The sequence below is a fragment of the Monodelphis domestica genome, chromosome 4, assembly GCF_027887165.1.
Source record: "Monodelphis domestica isolate mMonDom1 chromosome 4, mMonDom1.pri, whole genome shotgun sequence".
Classification (NCBI taxonomy): domain Eukaryota; kingdom Metazoa; phylum Chordata; class Mammalia; order Didelphimorphia; family Didelphidae; genus Monodelphis; species Monodelphis domestica.
The window spans coordinates 427,554,900-427,575,166 of record NC_077230.1 but is presented as its reverse complement, the minus strand read 5'-3'; the positions used below and the strand labels follow the sequence as shown (position 1 = coordinate 427,575,166).

At 40.5% G+C, this 20,267-nt stretch overlaps 1 protein-coding gene across 1 annotated transcript in view; it reads left to right on the top strand.

Annotated features, from left to right (window-relative positions):
* Positions 1-20,267, top strand: part of LOC103102305 (carcinoembryonic antigen-related cell adhesion molecule 5-like) — a 51,428-nt gene that overhangs the window by 19,485 nt on the left and 11,676 nt on the right. The window contains exons 2-7 of the mRNA XM_056825362.1: positions 1,068-1,343; positions 1,714-1,965; positions 5,138-5,413; positions 5,793-6,044; positions 16,617-16,892; positions 17,263-17,514. Coding sequence (XP_056681340.1) covers positions 1,068-1,343; positions 1,714-1,965; positions 5,138-5,413; positions 5,793-6,044; positions 16,617-16,892; positions 17,263-17,514 — 1,584 coding nt within the window. The remainder of the gene's footprint in view (positions 1-1,067; positions 1,344-1,713; positions 1,966-5,137; positions 5,414-5,792; positions 6,045-16,616; positions 16,893-17,262; positions 17,515-20,267) is intronic.

Below are 20,267 nucleotides of genomic sequence, written 5' to 3'. Positions count from 1 at the left end.
TACCAAAATAACAAGGAGAAAGGTCAAGGAAGCTGAAATATTTCTAACTTATGACTATCAATTTGGAAATTATTTTTAAGACAGCTGGCCATGGATGACCCAGGACAGAGGCCTGACGATCCTCATGCATGTGCCCCAGAGATTGCTCTGGCTTACATATCTCTCTCAGTGGCAAGGCCTTACTTCCAACTAGAGATAAGGAAAGGGCTCTCCTTGGGCCATGAAGACTCTGGGAAAATTATTCCCCATTAGTTTAGATTCCCAGCATAAAACCATATCTGAGCTTGAAGATCACCTTCAACATTCTCATTCTTATCTTATAGGGTAAGAAACACCTAAGGAAAAGGGAGAGGCCAAAGCAGGGAATTCCAGAATCTTCTGTAAAGGGTAGGAACTACTTCCTGTGGACAAATCATGTCCTAGGCACCAGAGATGTTATTGTGTGTTTGAAATCTCCAGACTTGAACCAGGTCTGAACTGACTCCCAGCCTGAGGCTCTTCCTTTTGTTCCCTGATACTAACTGATCTATTTCCACTCTCTGCCTTTCCTTTTCTTTTCTCTTCAGAATTAAAGTAATGTTTCCCTTTCTGAGCACAGTCTCCCTGTGGCCTGTCCCTAGTCTATCCACACCAACCTCTCCCAATATCCTTATCAAGCTGTCAAGGTAAGGAACACTGGCTTCCGAAAGCCCAGGCCAAGGAATCATAAACTCTTGGTGGTTCTGCCAAGCTATAAAGGCCTCAAATCCAAGCCCAGGTGCTGGATGAAGGGGTCTGTCATCCCCAGTCCTGCTTGCCTCAGCCCAGAAAGACTGAGCACCCGGGGCTTGGACTCCATGTGAATGTCTTTGTCAGTCACAGGAACTGAAGTTGAACTTTTCCTAAGGCCTGGAGGAGATGAGATCTGCACCAGAGAAAGGGGGGAGCTTTGCTATTGAAATCACAGGTTCTTGGTGTCTGGCCTCCAGCCTGCCAAGGTCTTAGACAGGCCACTTCCAAACCACTTATTTGGTTATAAGGTAAGAAAAAGAACCAACACAGTCATTTTCTGTCTATTCTCTGCGCAGCGCCATTGTCCAAACCTATCATTGTCACCTCCAACATTACTGCAGTGGAGACCAAGGACTTCTCATTGACATGCCAGGCTACAGGTCAAATTCACGCTTACCAGTGGTTCATAAACGGAGTTGCCCCAGCTGGTAGCAGGATACAGCTGTCGCCAGATAAGAGGACACTCACTCTCAGCAGGCTCACAAGAAGAGATAACAAAGGGCCATATGAGTGTGAAATCCGGAATCCATTTTCTAGCAATAGGAGTGATCCATTCACACTGGATGTTGCCTGTAAGTATATTGCTTCTTCCTATATGGTGCATGCTTATAGCCTTGTGATGTGTTCCCAGAGGCCAGGCTAATTTAGTCCCTTCTCTGAGAACTAAAGAGCTAGGCTCTGAGGTTCCCAAACCCCTTCATCTTTAGGGAGCCCAGATTGGCCTTGTCATGTGTTCTGGTGGAGGGTGGCCATCCAGGGTGCTGAACTGGAGAAAGCCCTAAGATCTTCCAAGTTCAGATCCAAACTGTAAAAGTAGAGGAAGAGCTGTGAATTTCCCAGCTCAAAGGAGCATCACAGTGGTCCCTGGTGATGGGTTACAGACTAGGAGATGCCCTTCTTTTCTGCCATAATCTAAATATGGAATCCTTCTTTTTCCCCCAGATGGCCCAGATATTGCCACAATTGACCATATAAGTGATCAGTTCGCAACGGGGATAAATGTTACCTTGAGCTGTGTTGCTGATTCTAACCCACCAGCACAATTCACTTGGTTACAGAATGGACAATCTGTCAGCAACTCAGCCTCATTTTCTATTATTACATCCCTGAATCATATCGGAAACTATACCTGTATTGCAACTAACTCATTTACTGGCTTGACGCGCACTGCAAACAAGACTCTTATGATCTATGGTGAGTAGCTTGATTGGGCCCCCAACTTTGTGTTGGGCTCTCTCTTTCCCTGGCAGAAATAGACATGGAGAGAAATAGACATAAGTGACATTCTGCCTCCGTGGTCCCATGGCACAATGCATTGTGGTAGAAGGAACCTTCTACTCAGAATCATGAAACTTGGATTTAATCATTCCTTCTCTGTCTATTATCTGTGTGGTAAGTGTGTCTCCTCCTTTCACATCCTCAGCTTCTTCATCTGGAAAAGTGAATAATATTTGCTCTGTATATAATAGGATTTTATGTGGGGAAAGTACTTTTTACATGTTAGGCACAAAAACATGTGAATTGTCATCATCATCCTTGTTATTGATATTGTATTATTCTCTTCTGTCCCAGTAGCATACAACCTTCTTTTTCTCCCAACTTCTAGGACTGCAGGTTCAATGACTGCTCCATAATCTTTCCTTCCATCCCTTTCCCTTGGTGCTATGGACCCACAGAATGTTTTTAATTCTTGGTTGGAGTATAAGCTATGGTCATGCAACAGGGCTGGCCTTATCCTGTTTGGCAGGGATATTCTGGAGATGGAAAGAGGATGTAAACTTTGTCTCCTTTCACACACAGAGATTCACCATTGCACCTCTATTTTTCCTCTTTGTGGCATAAAAAGTCACATGAAAGTATGGCTGCTATGAAACCTGATTCTTATCCATGTAAAGGGATGATTGGCTTTAGCCTCCAGTAACTGGGTACACAGTAGAATTCCTGATGCCCAATTAATTCACTGGTCTGACATTACTATGTATCGATGACAAAACCTTCAGTCTCATAATCACACTAATGGGCAGCAGGTTCATAGAGAGATCATCTCTGGCCTTAGTTTCCTTTTATTTCATGCAATTTTATTGTTACAAACCTTAGGGGTATCCCAACTTCCTCTCCTAGACTATGGGGATGTTATGAATGGAGAGCAGCGGGGAGAGAAAGAATTGGACACCAACAGCATATACTTTAGAGGAGGGACGATTTTTTATTCGCCTCAATCTGTACATGAGGATGCCTAAAGCTCACGTTTTAAATTATCATATAATTATCTGTTTGTTATTTTCTTTTGTTAACTATTTTCCAATTACCTTTAACCCTGGTTCATTCAGCACCTGGGAATGTTGCAGGCTATGTATTTGACACCTGTGGTTGAAAAGAGCTTTTTCTTAATTTATTTTTTTTCCAATTAACTAAAATCTATTTTCTGTCCCCCTTCTACCTTCTACCACTAATGAAAATTAAAATCTTTGGGATAGGTTTGAGTTGTGGCTGTCTGTAGCCATGAATTAATCTATTCCTAGGTGGACACCTGAGAAAGAGAGTTAGGAAATGAGGGAAAATGGGTGAAGGGGATATAGAGAAAGAGGGAATATAATAAAAGAAGAAAGACTCATAGACAGGGCTTAAAAAGCCTTAATGTGTGCTCCTCTGATTCAAGTAGAGAGAGAGAAAGAGTAAACTACATATTTTCTCAATCTTTTATTGGAGGATCAAGGAATGGGGAATGGGAGGTAGCTAATGATCATGTAACATGGCATAAGAGTTAACATTGGCTCAACTGACAACCATTACATCAAGGAGGAGGAGTTCATTCAAACATGTGACCTGGTATGGAATCTGGCCTGACAAGGTGGGAACTAGGACCCTGTGGTAGCCTACCCAGGAATTCTTCTGACTTTTGGACTGTAGATTTCGAGAGTGGTCAGAATTAATCCAGTACCTATTAAATACAATGATCAAGAACTACTTGCCCATGAATCTGGTATATAAGAATATAGGTTGCACTATTGATATATTAATAATTGTTTCAAGATTAAAATACACCTATGATGCCACATGGACAATCAAAGAAAACAAATTCTGATGCTCAAAAAATATCTGTTGCAACATACACCCTGACTGCATCCCATTTCTGAAGTGAGGCAGCTGATTTCATAGGAAGTCTGTAGGATTTTGTAGAAAGTGAGTAACCCATTATCATGGGTTTTCTGCAATCCTTGTTAGCCACTGCATTGATCAGAGGTCCCAAGTTTTTCAAAGTTCTTTGACTTCGGAACACTGTAGTTATTGTATAAATCACCCTCTTGGTTCTACTCACTTCATTCTGCATTAATTCAGAGAAATCTGAAGTTTCTGTTTTTGAACTCATTCTGTTCAGTGTTTCTTTGAGTGACTTGGGATCAAATGGAATAATATCTGTAAAGAGCTTGGTAAATCATGACCATTAATGTTCTACTAATTCTTTTTTCCTTAATTTTTCTTTTGTATTTTTATTGTTGTACAAAACACTCCATTTGGGACATTGTAGTAAGAGCACATTTATACGTAACCAAATTCCAAAATAAAACCACAAATATACTAATATGAAAGGAAACTCCAATAGTTTTTTTCTCTGGAAGTGGATAACATTCCCTGTCATAAATCTTTCAGGATTGTCCCAGATTATTACATTACTGAGAGTAGCCAAGTTTTCACAGATGATCCTTGTACAATATTGCTGTTACTGTGTATAGTTCTTCCAGATTTGAACCCAGGACCTCCCATCTCTAGTCCTAGTTCTCAATGCACTGAGCTACCCAGCTGCCCCTTGTTTATCGTTTCTTTTTTTATTAATTTAATTTTTTTTGGTTACAATAATCTCTTTATTTCCCTCCCTCCCCTCTACCTACCCTTCCCACAGCTGATGTGCAATTTCATTGGGTCTTACTTGTGTCCTTGATCAGAACCTATTTCCATGTTGTTACAACTTGAATCTTTTCAGGTTCTTCTTCAAGTTGTTCTAATAGTGATAGTGCTTCAGTGAATTCCTGGATAGATGCAATTAAATCTCCCCAGATTTTTCTGTCTGGGGTCTGTCATCCCCAGTCCTACTTGCCTCAGCCCAGAAAGACTGAGCACCCGGGGCTTGGGCTCCATGTGAATGTCTTTGTCAGCCACAGGAACTGAAGCTGAACTTTTCCTAAGGCCTGGAGGAGTTGTGATCTGTACCAGAGAAAGGGGTGTCCTTGCCATTGAAATCACAGGTTTTTGGTCTCTGGCCTCCTGCCTTGCCAAGGTCTTAAACAGGCCACTTCCAAACCACTTATTTGGTTATAAGGTAAGAAAAAGAACCAACACAGTCATTTTCTGTCTATTCTCTGCACAGCGCCACTGTCCAAACCTACCATTCTCACCTCCAACAATACTGAAGTGGAGACCAAAGACTTCTCATTGACCTGCTATGCTACAGGTCAAATTCACGCTTACAAGTGGTTCATAAACGGAGTTGCCCCAGCTGGTCGCAGGATACAGCTGTCGCCAGATAGGAGGACAGTCACTCTCCGCAGTCTCACAAGAAGCTTTAACAAAGGGCCCTATGTGTGTGAAATCGAGAACCCATTTTATCACAATAGGAGTGATCCATTCACACTGGATGTTGCCTGTGAGTAAATTTGTTCTTCCTATATGGTGCCTGCTTATAGCTTGGTGGTGTGTTCCTAGAGGCCAGGCTAATTCCATCCCTCCTCAGAGAGCTAAAGAGCTAGGCTCTGAGGCACCCAACCCCTTTCATCTTTAGGGAGCCCAAAATGGCCTTGTCATGTGTTCTGGTGGAGGGTGGCCATCCAGGGTGCTGAACTGGAGAAAGCCCTAAGATATTCCAAGTTCAGATCCACACTGGAAAAGTAGAAGATGAGTTGTGAATTTCCCAGCTCAAAGGAGGATCAGGGAGACACAGTGGTTCTTGGTGATGGGTTATAGACCAGGAGATACCCCCTTATTTCTGCCATAATCTCAATATGGAATCCTTCTCTTTCTTCCAGATGGCCCAGATATCGCCACAATTGTACATTCAGCCGATGAGTACCCTCCTGGGGCAAATATTACCTTGAGCTGTGTTGCTGATTCTAACCCAGCAGCACAATTCACTTGGTTACACAATGGACAACCAGTCAGCAAATCAGCCACATTTTCTATTATTGCATCCCTGAGTGATGCTGGCACTTATACTTGTACTGCATCTAACTCATTCACGGGTTTGACCTGTACTGCAACCAAAAATATTATAATCTATGGTGAGTATCTGGATTGGGCCCAAAACTTTGTGTGGGGCTCTCTCTTTCCCTGGCATGACAGAAATAGACAAAAGTGACACTCTCCCCCCCCCTCCCATGGCACAGTGCATTGTGGTAGAAAGATCCCTGAGCTCAGAATCATAAAAGTTGGATAGAATCCATTCTTTTCTGTCTACTCTCTGTGTAGTAAATGACTCCTCCTTTTGAGGCCTCAGTTTCTTTATCTGGAAAAATGAATTACATTTTCTCTGTATATAATAGCATTCTATGAGTAAAGGTCCTTTTTATATGGTAGGTATAAAAAGCATGTGAGTTGTCTTCATCATCCTTGTTATTGATATTGTATTATTCTCTTCTGTCCTAGTGATATACAACCTTCTTCATCTCCCAAATTCTAGGACCGCAGGTTCAATGACTGCCCAATACTCTTTCCTTCAATCCCTTTCCCTTGGTGCTGTGGAACCACGGAATATTTCTAGTCTTGGTTGGAGTATAAGCTATGGTCATGCAATGGGGCTGGCCTTGATTCCCCTTGGTAGGGAAATTCTGGAGATGGAAAGGAAGATATAAACTTTGTCTCCTTTCACACAAAGAGATTCACCATTGGACATATATTTTCCTCTTTGTGGCATTAAATGCCACATGGAAGAATGTCTCTTGTGAAGCCTGGTTCTGATTTATTGGCTTTAGCATTCAGTAGCTGGATCCACTGTAGAATTCCTGCTGCCCAATTAATTCACTGGTCTGACTTTCCTATGTACAGATGACAGACCCTCCATTCCCATAATCACATTAATGTACAGCAGGACCATAGAGAGATCATCTCTGGCCTTAGTTTCCTTTTATTTCATGTTGTTTTATTGTTACAAACCTTAGGGGTATCCCAACTTCCTGTCCCTACCTCTAGGAATGTTCTGAATGGAGAGCAGGGGGGAGAGATAGAATTGTGAAGTGGGGAAGTGACCTTGGGGAAGTCAGACACCAACAGGATATACTTCAGAGGTGGAATGATTTTTTATTGGCCTCAATCTGTACATGAGGATGATGAAAGCACACATTTTAAATGATCATATAATTATCTCTGTGTCATTTTCTTTTGTTAACTATTTTCCAATTACCTTTTCCCCTGGTTCATGCAGCACCTGAGAATGTTGCAGGCTATGTATTTGACACCCGTGGTTGAAAAGAGCTTTTTCTTAATTTATTTTTTTCCAATTAACTAAAATCTATTTTCTGTCCCCCTTCTACCTTCTACCAGTAATGAAAACTAAAATCTTTGGGACAGGTATGAGTTGTGCCTGCCTGTAGCCACAAATTAATATATTCCTAGGTGGACACCTGAGAAGGAGAGTTAGAAACTGAGAGAAAATGGGTGAAGGGGATATAGTGAAAGAGGAAGTAGAACAAAGGAAGAGAGACTCAGAGACAAGGCTTCAAGAGCTTGGGATCCAGCCTGTGTGCTCCTCTGATGGTGGTAGAGAGAAAGAGAGAGTGAACTATATATGTCCTCAATCTTTTATTGGAGGATCAAGGAATGGGGAATGGAGGTAGCTAATGATCATTTTACAAGGCACAAGACTTAACATTGGTTCAACTGACTACCACAAGATCAAATAGGAGGGGTTTATTCAAACATGTGACCTGGTATGGAATCTGGTCAGACAAGGTGTGAACTAGGACCCTATGGCAGCTTACCCGGGAATTCTTCTTATTTTTGGACTGTAGATTTGGAGAGTAGTCAGAATTAATACAGTACCTATTAAATGCAATGATCAAGACTAATAAGCCTATGAATCCGGTACATGAGCACATAAGTTGCAATATTTACATATTAATAATTGTTTCAAGATTAAAATACATGTATGATGCCGCATGGACAATCAAGGAAAACTAATTGCAGAGCTCAAAAAATATGTGTTGCAACTTACACCCTCAGTCCATCCCATTTCTGAAGAGAGGCACCTGATTTCATAGGAAGTCTATAGCTTTTTGTAGAAAGTGAGTAACTTATTTCATCATGGGTCTTCTGCAGTCCTGGTTGGTCAGGGCAGTGATGAGAGGTCCCATGGGTTTCCAAGTTGTTTGCCTTCAGAACAATGTTGGTATTGTATATATTATCTCTTGGTTCTACTCACTTCATTCTGTATCAGTTTAGATAAATCTTCTGAAGTTTCTTTTCTTGAACTCATTCTGTTCAATGTTTCTATGAGTGACTTGGATCAAATGAAATAATATCTGTAAAGAGTTTTGTAAATCATGACCATTAATGTTCTACTAATTCTACAGACAAGCAGAAGGCATAATTTTGAAACTGGAAAGAAAAAAAGAAATAATGTGTGACAAAGTGTGGGAGTAAAAACACGGAGGAAAGGCAACTACTTGACTACAGTTGTTGAGGGGATATGATTGAGGAGAAATGCTAAATGAGCACCCTAATGCAAATACCAACAGCAAGGAATAGGGTTCGGAGCAAGGGCACATGTGATACCCAGTGGAATCACACGTTGACTTGGGGAGGGTTGGTGGAAGGGGAGGTGAGGAAAAGAAAATGATCTCTGATTCCAATGAATAATGTATGAAAATGACCAAATAAAGTAATGTTTAAAAACTAAAAACTAAAAAAAAAAAAGAGAATTTGGATACAGACTATTAATGCCATGTTGGATTGCATAAAGAGATGTTGGGGATGATTGAGAGATCCACAAACTTATTATCAGTGGGAAGGTAACAGGGTAGTTGAAAAAACATAATGTATACTTTTTTTAATCCTTCCCTATTAGCATTAGAATCCATGCTGTGCAATGGAGGTTAAATGAGTGGCCAAAGGTCATATATCTTTGAATTATTTGAGGTCAGATTTGATCCCAGAACTTCTGATCTCTAGGCCTGGCTCTCAATCCACTGAGCTACACAACTACCCCAAACACTAATGCAGTCTTAAGAGAAGCATGTCCACTTCGAAGAATAAGGAGATAGCTGTCTTTCTGTACAATCAGATGGCACTTGGATTATTGTATTTGGTTCTAGATGACACAATTTACAAGTGGCAACAGTGAAGTGGGGAATGTTCAGCCAGATTGTTGAGGGGTCTGGAGTCTCTGAAGATCAATTGAGGGAACTGCGTATTAGAAAACTGCCTGGGACTTCTAAGGAGTTGCAATAGGGGACTGCTAAAAAGTTGCAAGAATGAAAGACTGCAACATTATCAAAGCAGGGATAATGAATGTTTATTGTATGCAGCACGCAAGATTTAAAGTTCTCCTCAAGAGAAACAATCTATTCTCCCCAATCCTCCCCAGAATGTGAACAGGGGAGTTAACCCGTTCTCAGGAGATCTTGGAATTGTTTATGCAGCCTTGAACTGAGATTTCTATGTTTTGGTGTACTCAGCAGGAATAGTTTGTGTCAAACACCTGGGAAGAGGAATTTTTTCTCATGGGTTCCTGGAAGGTTCACTGCAATTCCCCATTTATTTTTAAGACATCAAATTCCTTTTGGTACAGGATCCCATTAATAGTTTTTTTGCAATTAAGCAAAACTAGTAATTAAACTTTTAGCAAACAAGGCAAGCATAAGCAGATAAACAAAATCACAAGTGCACCAACTACAAAAGAGTCATATCATGAAATAAGGAGGAAAATATTCCTTTTTATATTTCGATCCAATTATACAAAGAATCTGCGATATGCTGTGGTTAAAGATCCTCCTGAAAGGATGAATCAATATTCTGAATTAATATACTGAGATTGTTAATATATTTGGTGATGTTTTCATGGTCCCATAATTCCTGTAATTGTAATTTAATTTTTTTCCAATGTTTTTGTGTCATTATTTACTCTTATATAGTAAGCAAAATGCAGTATATCTATAATCACATTTCATGTGGGTTTTCAATGACATATTCTACTTCATTTGTTAGATCAGTCATATTTTTCTGTAACATCATAATACTTTTGTAAAAACTTGTATCAATTTCTTTTTCTCTTTCTAATGCTGAGGTTACATTTGTAGCCAATGCTTTCAAATGATTGGCGTCATTCTCAAGAGAATGTAAGTTAGATACTGATTGTGCTAAAGATACAGAATCTATTATAGTAGAAGCCAATGAAGAAACTAATGCTACTATGCCTAATGCAATACAAGTAATACATCATTTATGTTGTGGTCTTATTTTTTGTTGTAATACATAAAGAATTTGGTCCCCTGGGCTACCATACCATGAATCTTTATGTTCAGTGGCAAAAAGGGCCATGCGTGGTCACTTAATGATTAAGACAGGCCCATCCACCTGTGATCCTACACAGTAACTGACCCTACAGTTGCTACAGGTTACATTCCAATATTCAAATATCTAACTCTTTTGCTTGTTATTTCAGTAATGTTCAGCTTCAGGATGATTATTTACTGTAGGTATAAAAGCATATCCCCCTGTTAGGCAAGTCTGAATGTCTAATGTAACACTTGTATTTACTGGTTTTTGGACTTTTCCATTATTAGAAACGTTAACATAGTGATACATATTTACTTTATCCAATGCCAGGGCTGTCTTTCCATAATCAATCAAAATCTGTATGAAATTAGCAGAACGTAACCAATTAGCTCTGGGGGCATCACCCACAAAGGCAAGCTGTATCCTCCTATAAAACTATCATGAAATTCATAAGAATCCAGTTTCTTTCCAATACACCTTGTGTCGTTATGCCAAGATACCCAAATCATATTTTTCCAATGAATACATGGTGCCCTTTTAGATCTACACAATAGCAAGGGAGGAAACATATTAACAGTGTCTCTTTGTTCATATTCCATCACAGAAGGACAAATAGGTATTTCTTGTCCCCAAGTACCATCACAAGATTCCCCTAGCCAAACTAAATATTGCAGTTGGCTGTACCCTTTATATTTTACCCCTTTGTCTACACGATAAGATCCTATCCAGAAAGAGTCTGACAGGTCAGGATGACCATAATAATGCACCTGCAGAGATCTGAGGGGCAGGCATTCAGGATGGTCTCGTGTGAGGCACACTGGGGGTGCCTCAACTAGTCCAGTCCAATTGAAAGACACAAACAATTATTGGCCTGATTATTGTCCTTAGCTTGTCTCTCAAAATGGTAAATGCCAGGAATATCAGAATTAGTTTTTGTATATAAGATGACTTATGGTAAAGTGTGTCCCATGCCGACATACTCTACGCAAGGTGGTTGTTCCCAAAAAACCCATCTCTTTATTCCAGTAGCTGTACTTAAATTCTGGAATAGAAGTAGAAGAGTCAGTATCTTATTGAGACGTAGTCGAGTCTCCTTGTGAGGCTTCCGGAGTCCTCTTCTCGTCCTTCTCTTTATGGTCAGTCAGTCTCTTGAACTCAGCAGGAAGGGAGCCATACACTGTCTTTACCTGTGGAGCCACAAACAAAGCCTTGGCCTTGCAGGACCACTGGGTGAGGTCCTTGCCAGGATTGATCATCATCTTTCCATATGACAAATTTTTCTTCTGTAGCAGGGAATACAGGAGTAGTGGTACCTCAATTTCCTTCATAAGAAAATGCAGAGAAAAAATTTTCAGCTCTGGATATATTATTGGAAGTAAAGATCAAATTATTTATAGTATATACAGTTATTGCCGATCGTTGATGTGGGGTGCTGTCTCCCCCTTTTTGTTTTAAAAGAAACATTTTTAGTATTTGATTACTATGCTCCTCAATAGCTTGTCCTTGTGGAATGTATGGGATACCTGTGAGGTGTTGAATATCCCAAGTTTTACAAAAAAGAAAAAGTTGTTTGGAAGTATAAGCAGGTCCAATATCTGTTTTAAATGTTCTGGGGGGACCAGGCATCTGAAAAGTAAGCCCATAAAAACCCTGAATAAGTATCCACAGTGACATGGATATATTTAAGTCGTCCAAAGGACGGTTTGTGAGTCACATCCATTTGCCCTATATCTGTACTACTTAAGCCTCTGGGATTCACACCAATATACATTGGGGGATGGTTTGGAACACAATTAGGACACTTTTTAACAATACTCCTGGCTTGATCTTTAGTGAGTTGGAACATTTGGCCTAAAGCAGTACTATTTTGGTGAAATCTATGATGGATTTCTCAGCTAATTGCATATCAGTTAGATAACATTGAGCAATCAAAGCTTGATCTATGATATCATTTCCTTTAAAAATAGGTCCAGGTAAATTGGTATTGCTGCGTACATGCATGGCATACACTGGATGTGTCTTTTGTCATACATATGACAGTTTGTAATTTACAGAATAACATTTGTACATTGCTTTGAGTAGATCTGATGACAGCTTGTTCTACACCTTGCAAAGACTGAAAAACATATTTAATGTCCATTATGAGGTTGAAAGGCTCCTGAAATAACCAAAATTCTAGCAAAACAGCTGTTAATTCATTTTGTTGGGTAGAAGAAAAAGGAGTGGTAAAAATGACAGGTAGCTACCTTCCTTGTATACTCCTGCCTTATAACTAGCATTCGTATCAACATAAACATTAGGTCCTGATACTGGAAGATCTCTTAGAACACTAGGAAAAACAACAGGATGTTGTGACAAAAAAGAAAATTAACCTTGTGGAGTGTAGGTGGTAATAGTAATGGGGTATGCTAATAGTAAAGACTAAATATTTCTGTAGTATATCTTTAGCAATGGGTACCCAGATTTCATGAGGATACCATCCTAAACCTGAAACCACATATTCTATGCCTTTCCATATTAATTGAGCCATAAGACAATCCACAATTATAACTTTGTAAAGCCTTTCCCGATTTGCTTTTTAGATGTAACCCTTAAATGACTCTTTGTTTCTGAGTTATGGCTGGTACATAATTGCTCAAAATAATTGCTCAGAATTTCCTTAATTTCAACTTCATTGCTAACTCATTCATCCTTTTCAATTTTGCTTTTGGTAATTATGTTTTCCTCTTTCTTTAATGAAATTAACCAATGGGTCATCTATTTAGTTGTATTTTTATTAAAAAAAAAAACAGATCCTAGATTTATTTAATTCTGCATTTTTTCTTTTGATTTTATTAAATTCTCTTTGGATTTTCAGGATTTTCTGTTTAATTGGACATTTCCTGATCTTTCCAGGGAACTGAAATCAGTTGTATCCACAGACAGCCCTAGAGAGGTTAAGATGCCCTAGATCACATTAGGTGTCAACTGCTACTCTGAAACTTTTTATGAGCCAGAGTTCTTCCTGTCCTGTGTAAACCTCAAAATTTCTTAGACTTATAAATGTTGGAAATTTCACCATTGGGAAATTTCATACTTGAAAAATTCCCTATTGATAGTGGGTCTTGGCTATTGGAATGTGAACACCATTGGCATGGGAGTTTCCTCCTCTTCCCTTCTTAAGATTACTTTAGGACAGAAACCTTTTGCTGAACAATGGAAAGGACTTTGACCTATGCTTAAAGCATAGAACAGGAATTTCTTTGAGTCATGATTGATTTTAGAATTGATACAATGGAGATACTTGGAATCAATCTCCACCCTATTCAGTCCTAACAGGATTGAGTAAGGGCTGCAGCCTAGATCAAAATTTAATTATTCCAATCTCTATCCTCCTCAGGTTAACAGGATTTAGAAAGGGCTGTAGCAAAGGATCAAAGATTTAATTATTTGAAAATATGACCTTCAACAGACATGTGCAAAGGCCAGAGACCTCTGGGTGGTCCTGGGTTAAGCTAGAGCCTCCATTGGCACAGGGAAATTGATGGACAGGTGATTGGGAGATGTGAGGACTGAGGGGAGGGAACTTGGAGGGTTTTCCTGAAGGATAGGAGGGTCTGAAGACTGGGGGTGATTGAGGAGTTTGTCTGAGTGGTTGCTGTGTGCTCTGAGAAGCTTGCGCTGAAGGAAGCTGAAGGTGGGGGCCCCAGAGACTATTTCTCCATATTTGGTCACGTGAGTAATAGGGACTGATCTCCATTCATTGCCCCAGCTATCTAAGGGTTTGGACCTTTTGGCCCAGCCTAAACAGAAGGGGTATTGAAGCCCTATTCCCTTCTCTCCCCTTTCACTCTCCCTCTATCTCTCTATCTCTAATTCCTTTCTTCCTCCTGTTTGCAATTAAAACTCCATAAAAGGTTGAAGACTGACTTGAGTTTTCATTAAGGAATTACATAGCTTAATTCCTTGGCGACCTTAAATTAATATATATCAGTCTTTTAAAAGTGATTTCCTTGTCACACCTGGTAGTTCCACCTAGTGGACAGAAGGAGACCAATAGCAAGAGAGGAATATCTGAGGCCAGGGATAATTGAGCCAGCCTGATTTGCATCAGATCATAGAGGGGCAAATGTTGGAGTCCATCCTCACCCATGAAGGGATTGTGTTGGATGTGAACCTGTTTATGGGTCTCAGCACTGTTGCAGAGTCAGGCCAGGAATCCTGCTCAGTTAGTTCCCCAAGGCATCCCAAATCATTTTTGGAAGAGAAATGATCAGGGAGTCAAGTCCATTAAAACTGGATCCTCTTTGGCTCTGTGACCTTGAGCTAGTTACTTAACCCCCATTGCCTGGCCCTTTTGCTCTGGAAACAATACATAGTATTGATTCTAATGCAGGAGGTAATGGTTAAAAAAAAAGAGTTGTTCTGTGATAGACAAGAGATAAAAGGGTACCTGAATGTTGCTGTAAGGAGAAAGGAAAATAGTCCCCACCTGATCAATGTAAGCCACTGAACATCCCGTGGCAGGGTCACAAAACCCATTATAACTCCACCAGTCCATGGAGACACGTCTCTTCTCCCACTCAAGTCTTCTCTTCTTTGGGCTAAGCATCTCTAGTGCCCTCAATTGGTCCTTCAATTAAATATGTGTGTGCTCTAGTCTCTTCTCTGCTCATGACTCTCTATTGCCTACAGACTATCCTTGAGTGTTCTTGGTCTGTCATTAAACCTTAGCCATTCACAAAAGGGCATCAGGCCTTTCAGATACTTCTGGCCATGCATTGTGTGCTCAGACAGCATGAGTCTACATTTGGTACTCAGACTCACACTCTGTACTTTTCTTCCTCTGAACCGTTGTTTGGGCTATTTTCAGGATTTATACAGAACTTCTATATATGTTCTCATTTGGTCCAATAACACTTGGACTGAGAGATTATTTTACCCATTTAACAGATCAGGAGACTGAGACACAGATAGGGACTTGCTAGTAAGACACACAGCCAGTCACATTTTGAGACAGAATTTGAACATAGGTCTTTCTCCCTCTTAGGCTACCACTAGTCACTATGTCATGTCAGGCACTGTATCCATTGATGCTGCCAAAACACCTTCCAAAAAGTCCTACCATGGCCTTCATGCCCAAGAGAATGCTCACTGTTCCTTCATATTCTCCCCCCACTACAAAAGGTCGCTAGCTGACCTCAGATTTGTCACTGTCCTGGCCAGTGTCACTTGGCTTTACTGGATACAAATGGGAGGCTCACTCTTCCTCACATTAAACTTCCCAATGGAGACCCAGGGATGGAGTGCAAGCTCTACCAAAATAACAAGGAGAAAGGTCAAGGAAGCTGAAATATTTCTAACTTATGACTATCAATTTGGAAATTATTTTTAAGACAGCTGGCCATGGATGACCCAGGACAGAGGCCTGACGATCCTCATGTATGTGCCCCAGAGATTGCTCTGGCATACATATCTCTCTCAGTGGCAAGGCCTTACTTCCAACTAGAGATAAGGAAAGGGCTCTCCTTGGGCCATGAATACTCTGGGAAAATTATTCCCCATTAGTTTAGATTCCCAGCATAAAACCATATCTAAGTTTGAAGATCACCTTCAACATTCTCATTCTTATCTTATAGAGTAGGAAACACCTAAGGAAAAGGGAGAGGCCAAAGCAGGGAATTCCAGAATCTTCTGTAAAGGGTAGGAACTACTTCCTGTGGACAAATCATGTCCTAGGCACCAGAGATGTTATTGTGGGTTTGAAATCTCCAGACTTGAACCAGGTCTGAACTGACTCCCAGCCTGAGGCTCTTCCTTTTGTTCCCTGATACTAACTGATCTATTTCCACTCTCTGCCTTTCCTTTTCTTTTTTCTTCAGAATTAAAGTAATGTTTCCCTTTCTGAGCACAGTCTCCTTGTGGCCTGTCCCTAGTCTATCCACACCAACCTCTCCCAATATCCTTATCAAGCTGTCAAGGTAAGGAACACTGGCTTCCGAAAGCCCAGGCCAAGGAATCACAAACTCTTGGTGGTTCTGCCAAGCTATAAAGGCCTCAAATCCAAGCCCAGGTGCTGGATGAAGGGGTCTGTCATCCCCAGTCCTGCTTGCCTCAGCCCAGAAAGACTGAGCACCCGGGGCTTGGACTCCATGTGAAAGTCTTTGTCAGTCACTGGAACTGAAGTTAAACTTTTCCTAAGGCCTGGAGGAGATGAGATCTGCACCAGAGAAAGGGGGGAGCTTTGCTATTGAAATCACAGGTTCTTGGTGTCTGGCCTCCAGCCTGCCAAGGTCTTAGACAGGCCACTTCCAAACCACTTATTTGGTTATAAGGTAAGAAAAAGAACCAACACAGTCATTTTCTGTCTATTCTCTGCGCAGCACCACTGTCCAAACCTACCATTGTCACCTCCAACATTACTGCAGTGGAGACCAAGGACTTCTCATTGACATGCCAGGCTACAGGTCAAATTCACGCTTACCAGTGGTTCATAAATGGAGTTGCCCCAGCTGGTAGCAGGATACAGCTGTCGCCAGATAAGAGGACACTCACTCTCAGCAGGCTCACAAGAAGAGATAACAAAGGGCCATATGAGTGTGAAATCCGGAATCCATTTTATAGCAATAGGAGTGATGCATTCACACTGGATGTTGCCTGTAAGTATATTGCTTCTTCCTATATGGTGCCTGCTTATAGCCTGGTGGTGTGTTCCCAGAGGCCAGGCTAATTCAGTCCCTTCTCTGAGAACTAAAGAGCTAGGCTCTGAGGTTCCCAAACCCCTTCATCTTTAGGGAGCCCAGATTGGCCTTGTCATGTGTTCTGGTGGAGGGTGGCCATCCACGGTGCTGAACTGGAGAAAGCCCTAAGATCTTCCAAGTTCAGATCCAAACTGTAAAAGTAGAGGAGGAGCTGTGAATTTCCCAGCTCAAAGGAGCATCACAGTGGTCCCTGGTGATGGGTTACAGACTAGGAGATGCCCTTCTTTTCTGCCATAATCTAAATATGGAATCCTTCTTTTTCCCCCAGATGGCCCAGATATTGCCACAATTGACCATATAAGCGATCAGTTCGCAACGGGGATAAATGTTACCTTGAGCTGTGTTGCTGATTCTAACCCACCAGCACAATTCACTTGGTTACAGAATGGACGATCTGTCAGCAACTCAGCCTCATTTTCTATTATTACATCCCTGAATCATATCGGAAACTATACCTGTATTGCAACTAACTCATTTACTGGCTTGACGCGCACTGCAAACAAGACTCTTATGATCTATGGTGAGTAGCTTGATTGGGCCCCCAACTTTGTGTTGGGCTCTCTCTTTCCCTGGCAGAAATAGACATGGAGAGAAATAGACATAAGTGACATTCTGCCTCCGTGGTCCCATGGCACAATGCATTGTGGTAGAAGGAACCTTCTACTCAGAATCATGAAACTTGGATTTAATCATTCCTCCTCTGTCTATTATCTGTGTGGTAAGTGTGTCTCCTCCTTTCACATCCTCAGCTTCTTCATCTGGAAAAGTGAATAATATTTGCTCTGTATATAATAGGATTTTATGTGGGGAAAGTACTTTTTACATGTTAGGCACAAAAACATGTGAATTGTCATCATCATCCTTGTTATTGATATTGTATTATTCTCTTCTGTCCCAGTAGCATACAACCTTCTTTTTCTCCCAACTTCTAGGACTGCAGGTTCAATGACTGCTCCATAATCTTTCCTTCCATCCCTTTCCCTTGGTGCTATGGACCCACAGAATGTTTTTAATTCTTGGTTGGAGTATAAGCTATGGTCATGCAACAGGGCTGGCCTTGATCCTGTTTGGCAAGGATATTCTGGAGATGGAAAGGAGGATGTAAACTTTGTCTCCTTTCACACACAGAGATTCACCATTGCACCTCTATTTTTCCTCTTTGTGGCATAAAAAGTCACATGAAAGTATGGCTGCTATGAAACCTGATTCTTATCCATGTAAAGGGATGATTGGCTTTAGCCTCCAGTAACTGGGTCCACAGTAGAATTCCTGATGCCCAATTAATTCACTGGTCTGACATTCCTATGTATTGATGACAAAACCTTCAGTCTCATAATCACACTAATGGGCAGCAGGTTCATAGAGAGGTCATCTCTGGCCTTAGTTTCCTTTTATTTCATGCAATTTTATTGTTACAAACTTTAGGGGTATCCCAACTTCCTCTCCTAGACTATGGGGATGTTCTGAATGGAGAGCAGCGGGGAGAGATAGAATTGTGAAGTGGGGAAGTGACCTTGGGGAAGTCAGACACCAACAGCATATACTTTAGAGGAGGGATGATTTTTTATTCGCCTCAATCTTTACATGAGGATGCCTAAAGCTCACATTTTAAATTATCATATAATTATCTGTTTGTCATTTTCTTTTGTTAACTATTTTACAATTACCTTTTCCCCTGGTTCATGCAGCACCTGGGAATGTTGCAGGCTATGTATTTGACACCTGTGGTTGAAAAGAGCTTTTTCTTAATTTATTTTTTTTCCAATTAACTAAAATCTATTTTCTGTCCCCCTTCTACATTCTACCACTAATGAAAACTAAAATCTTTGGGACAGGTATGAGTTGTGCCTGCCTGTAGCCATGAATTAATCTATTCCTAGGTGGACACCTGACAAAGAGAGTTAGGATCTGAGGGAAAATGGGTGAAGGGGATATAGAGAAAGAGGGAATATAATAAAAGAAGAAAGACTCAGAGACAGTGCTTAAAAAGCCTTAATGTGTGCTCCTCTGATTCTAGTAGAGAGAGAGAAAAAGTAAACTACATATTTCCTCAATCTTTTATTGGAGGATCAAGGAATGGGGAATGGGAGGTAGCTAATGATCATGTAACATGGCATAAGAGTTAACATTGGCTCAACTGACAACCATTAGATCAAGGAGGAGGAGTTTATTCAAACATGTGACCTGGTATGGAATCTGGCCTGACAAGGTGGGAACTAGGACCCTGTGGCAGCCTACCCAGGAATTCTTCTGACTTTTGGACTGTAGATTTGGAGAGTGGTCAGAATTAATCCAGTACCTATTAAATACAATGATCAAGAACTACTTGCCCATGAATCTGGTATATAAGAATATAGGTTGCACTATTGATATATTAATAATTGTTTCAAGATTAAAATACACCTATGATGCCACATGGACAATCAAGGAAAACAAATTCTGATGCTCAAAAAATATCTGTTGCAACATACACCCTGACTGCATCCCATTTCTGAAGTGAGGCAGCTGATTTCATAGGAAGTCTGTAGGTTTTTGTAGAAAGTGAGTAACCCACTATCATGGGTTTTCTGCAATCCTTGTTAGCCACTGCAGTGATCAGAGGTCCCAAGTTTTTCAAAGTTCTTTGACTTCGGAACACTGTAGTTATTGTATAAATCACCCTCTTGGTTCTACTCACTTCATTCTGCATTAATTCAGAGGAATCTGAAGTTTCTGTTTTTGAACTCATTCTGTTCAGTGTTTCTTTGAGTGACTTGGGATCAAATGGAATAATATCTGTAAAGAGCTTGGTAAATCATGACCATTAATATTCTACTAATTCTTTTTTCCTTAATTTTTCTTTTGTATTTTTATTGTTGTACGAAACACTCCATTTGGGACATTGTAGTAAGAGCACATTTATACGTAACCAAATTCCAAAATAAAACCACAAATATACTAATATGAAAGGAAACTCCAATAGTTTTTTTTCTCTGGAAGTGGATAACATTCCCTGTCATAAATCTTTCAGGATTGTCCCAGATTATTACATTACTGAGAGTAGCCAAGTTTTCACAGATGATCCTTGTACAATATTGCTGTTACTGTGTATAGTTCTTCCAGATTTGAACCCAGGACCTCCCATCTCTAGTCCTAGTTCTCAATGCACTGAGCTACCCAGCTGCCCCTTGTTTATCGTTTCTTTTTTTATTAATTTAATTTTTTTTGGTTAAAGTAATCTCTTTATTTCCCTCCCTCCCCTCTACCTACCCTTCCCACAGCTGATGTTCAATT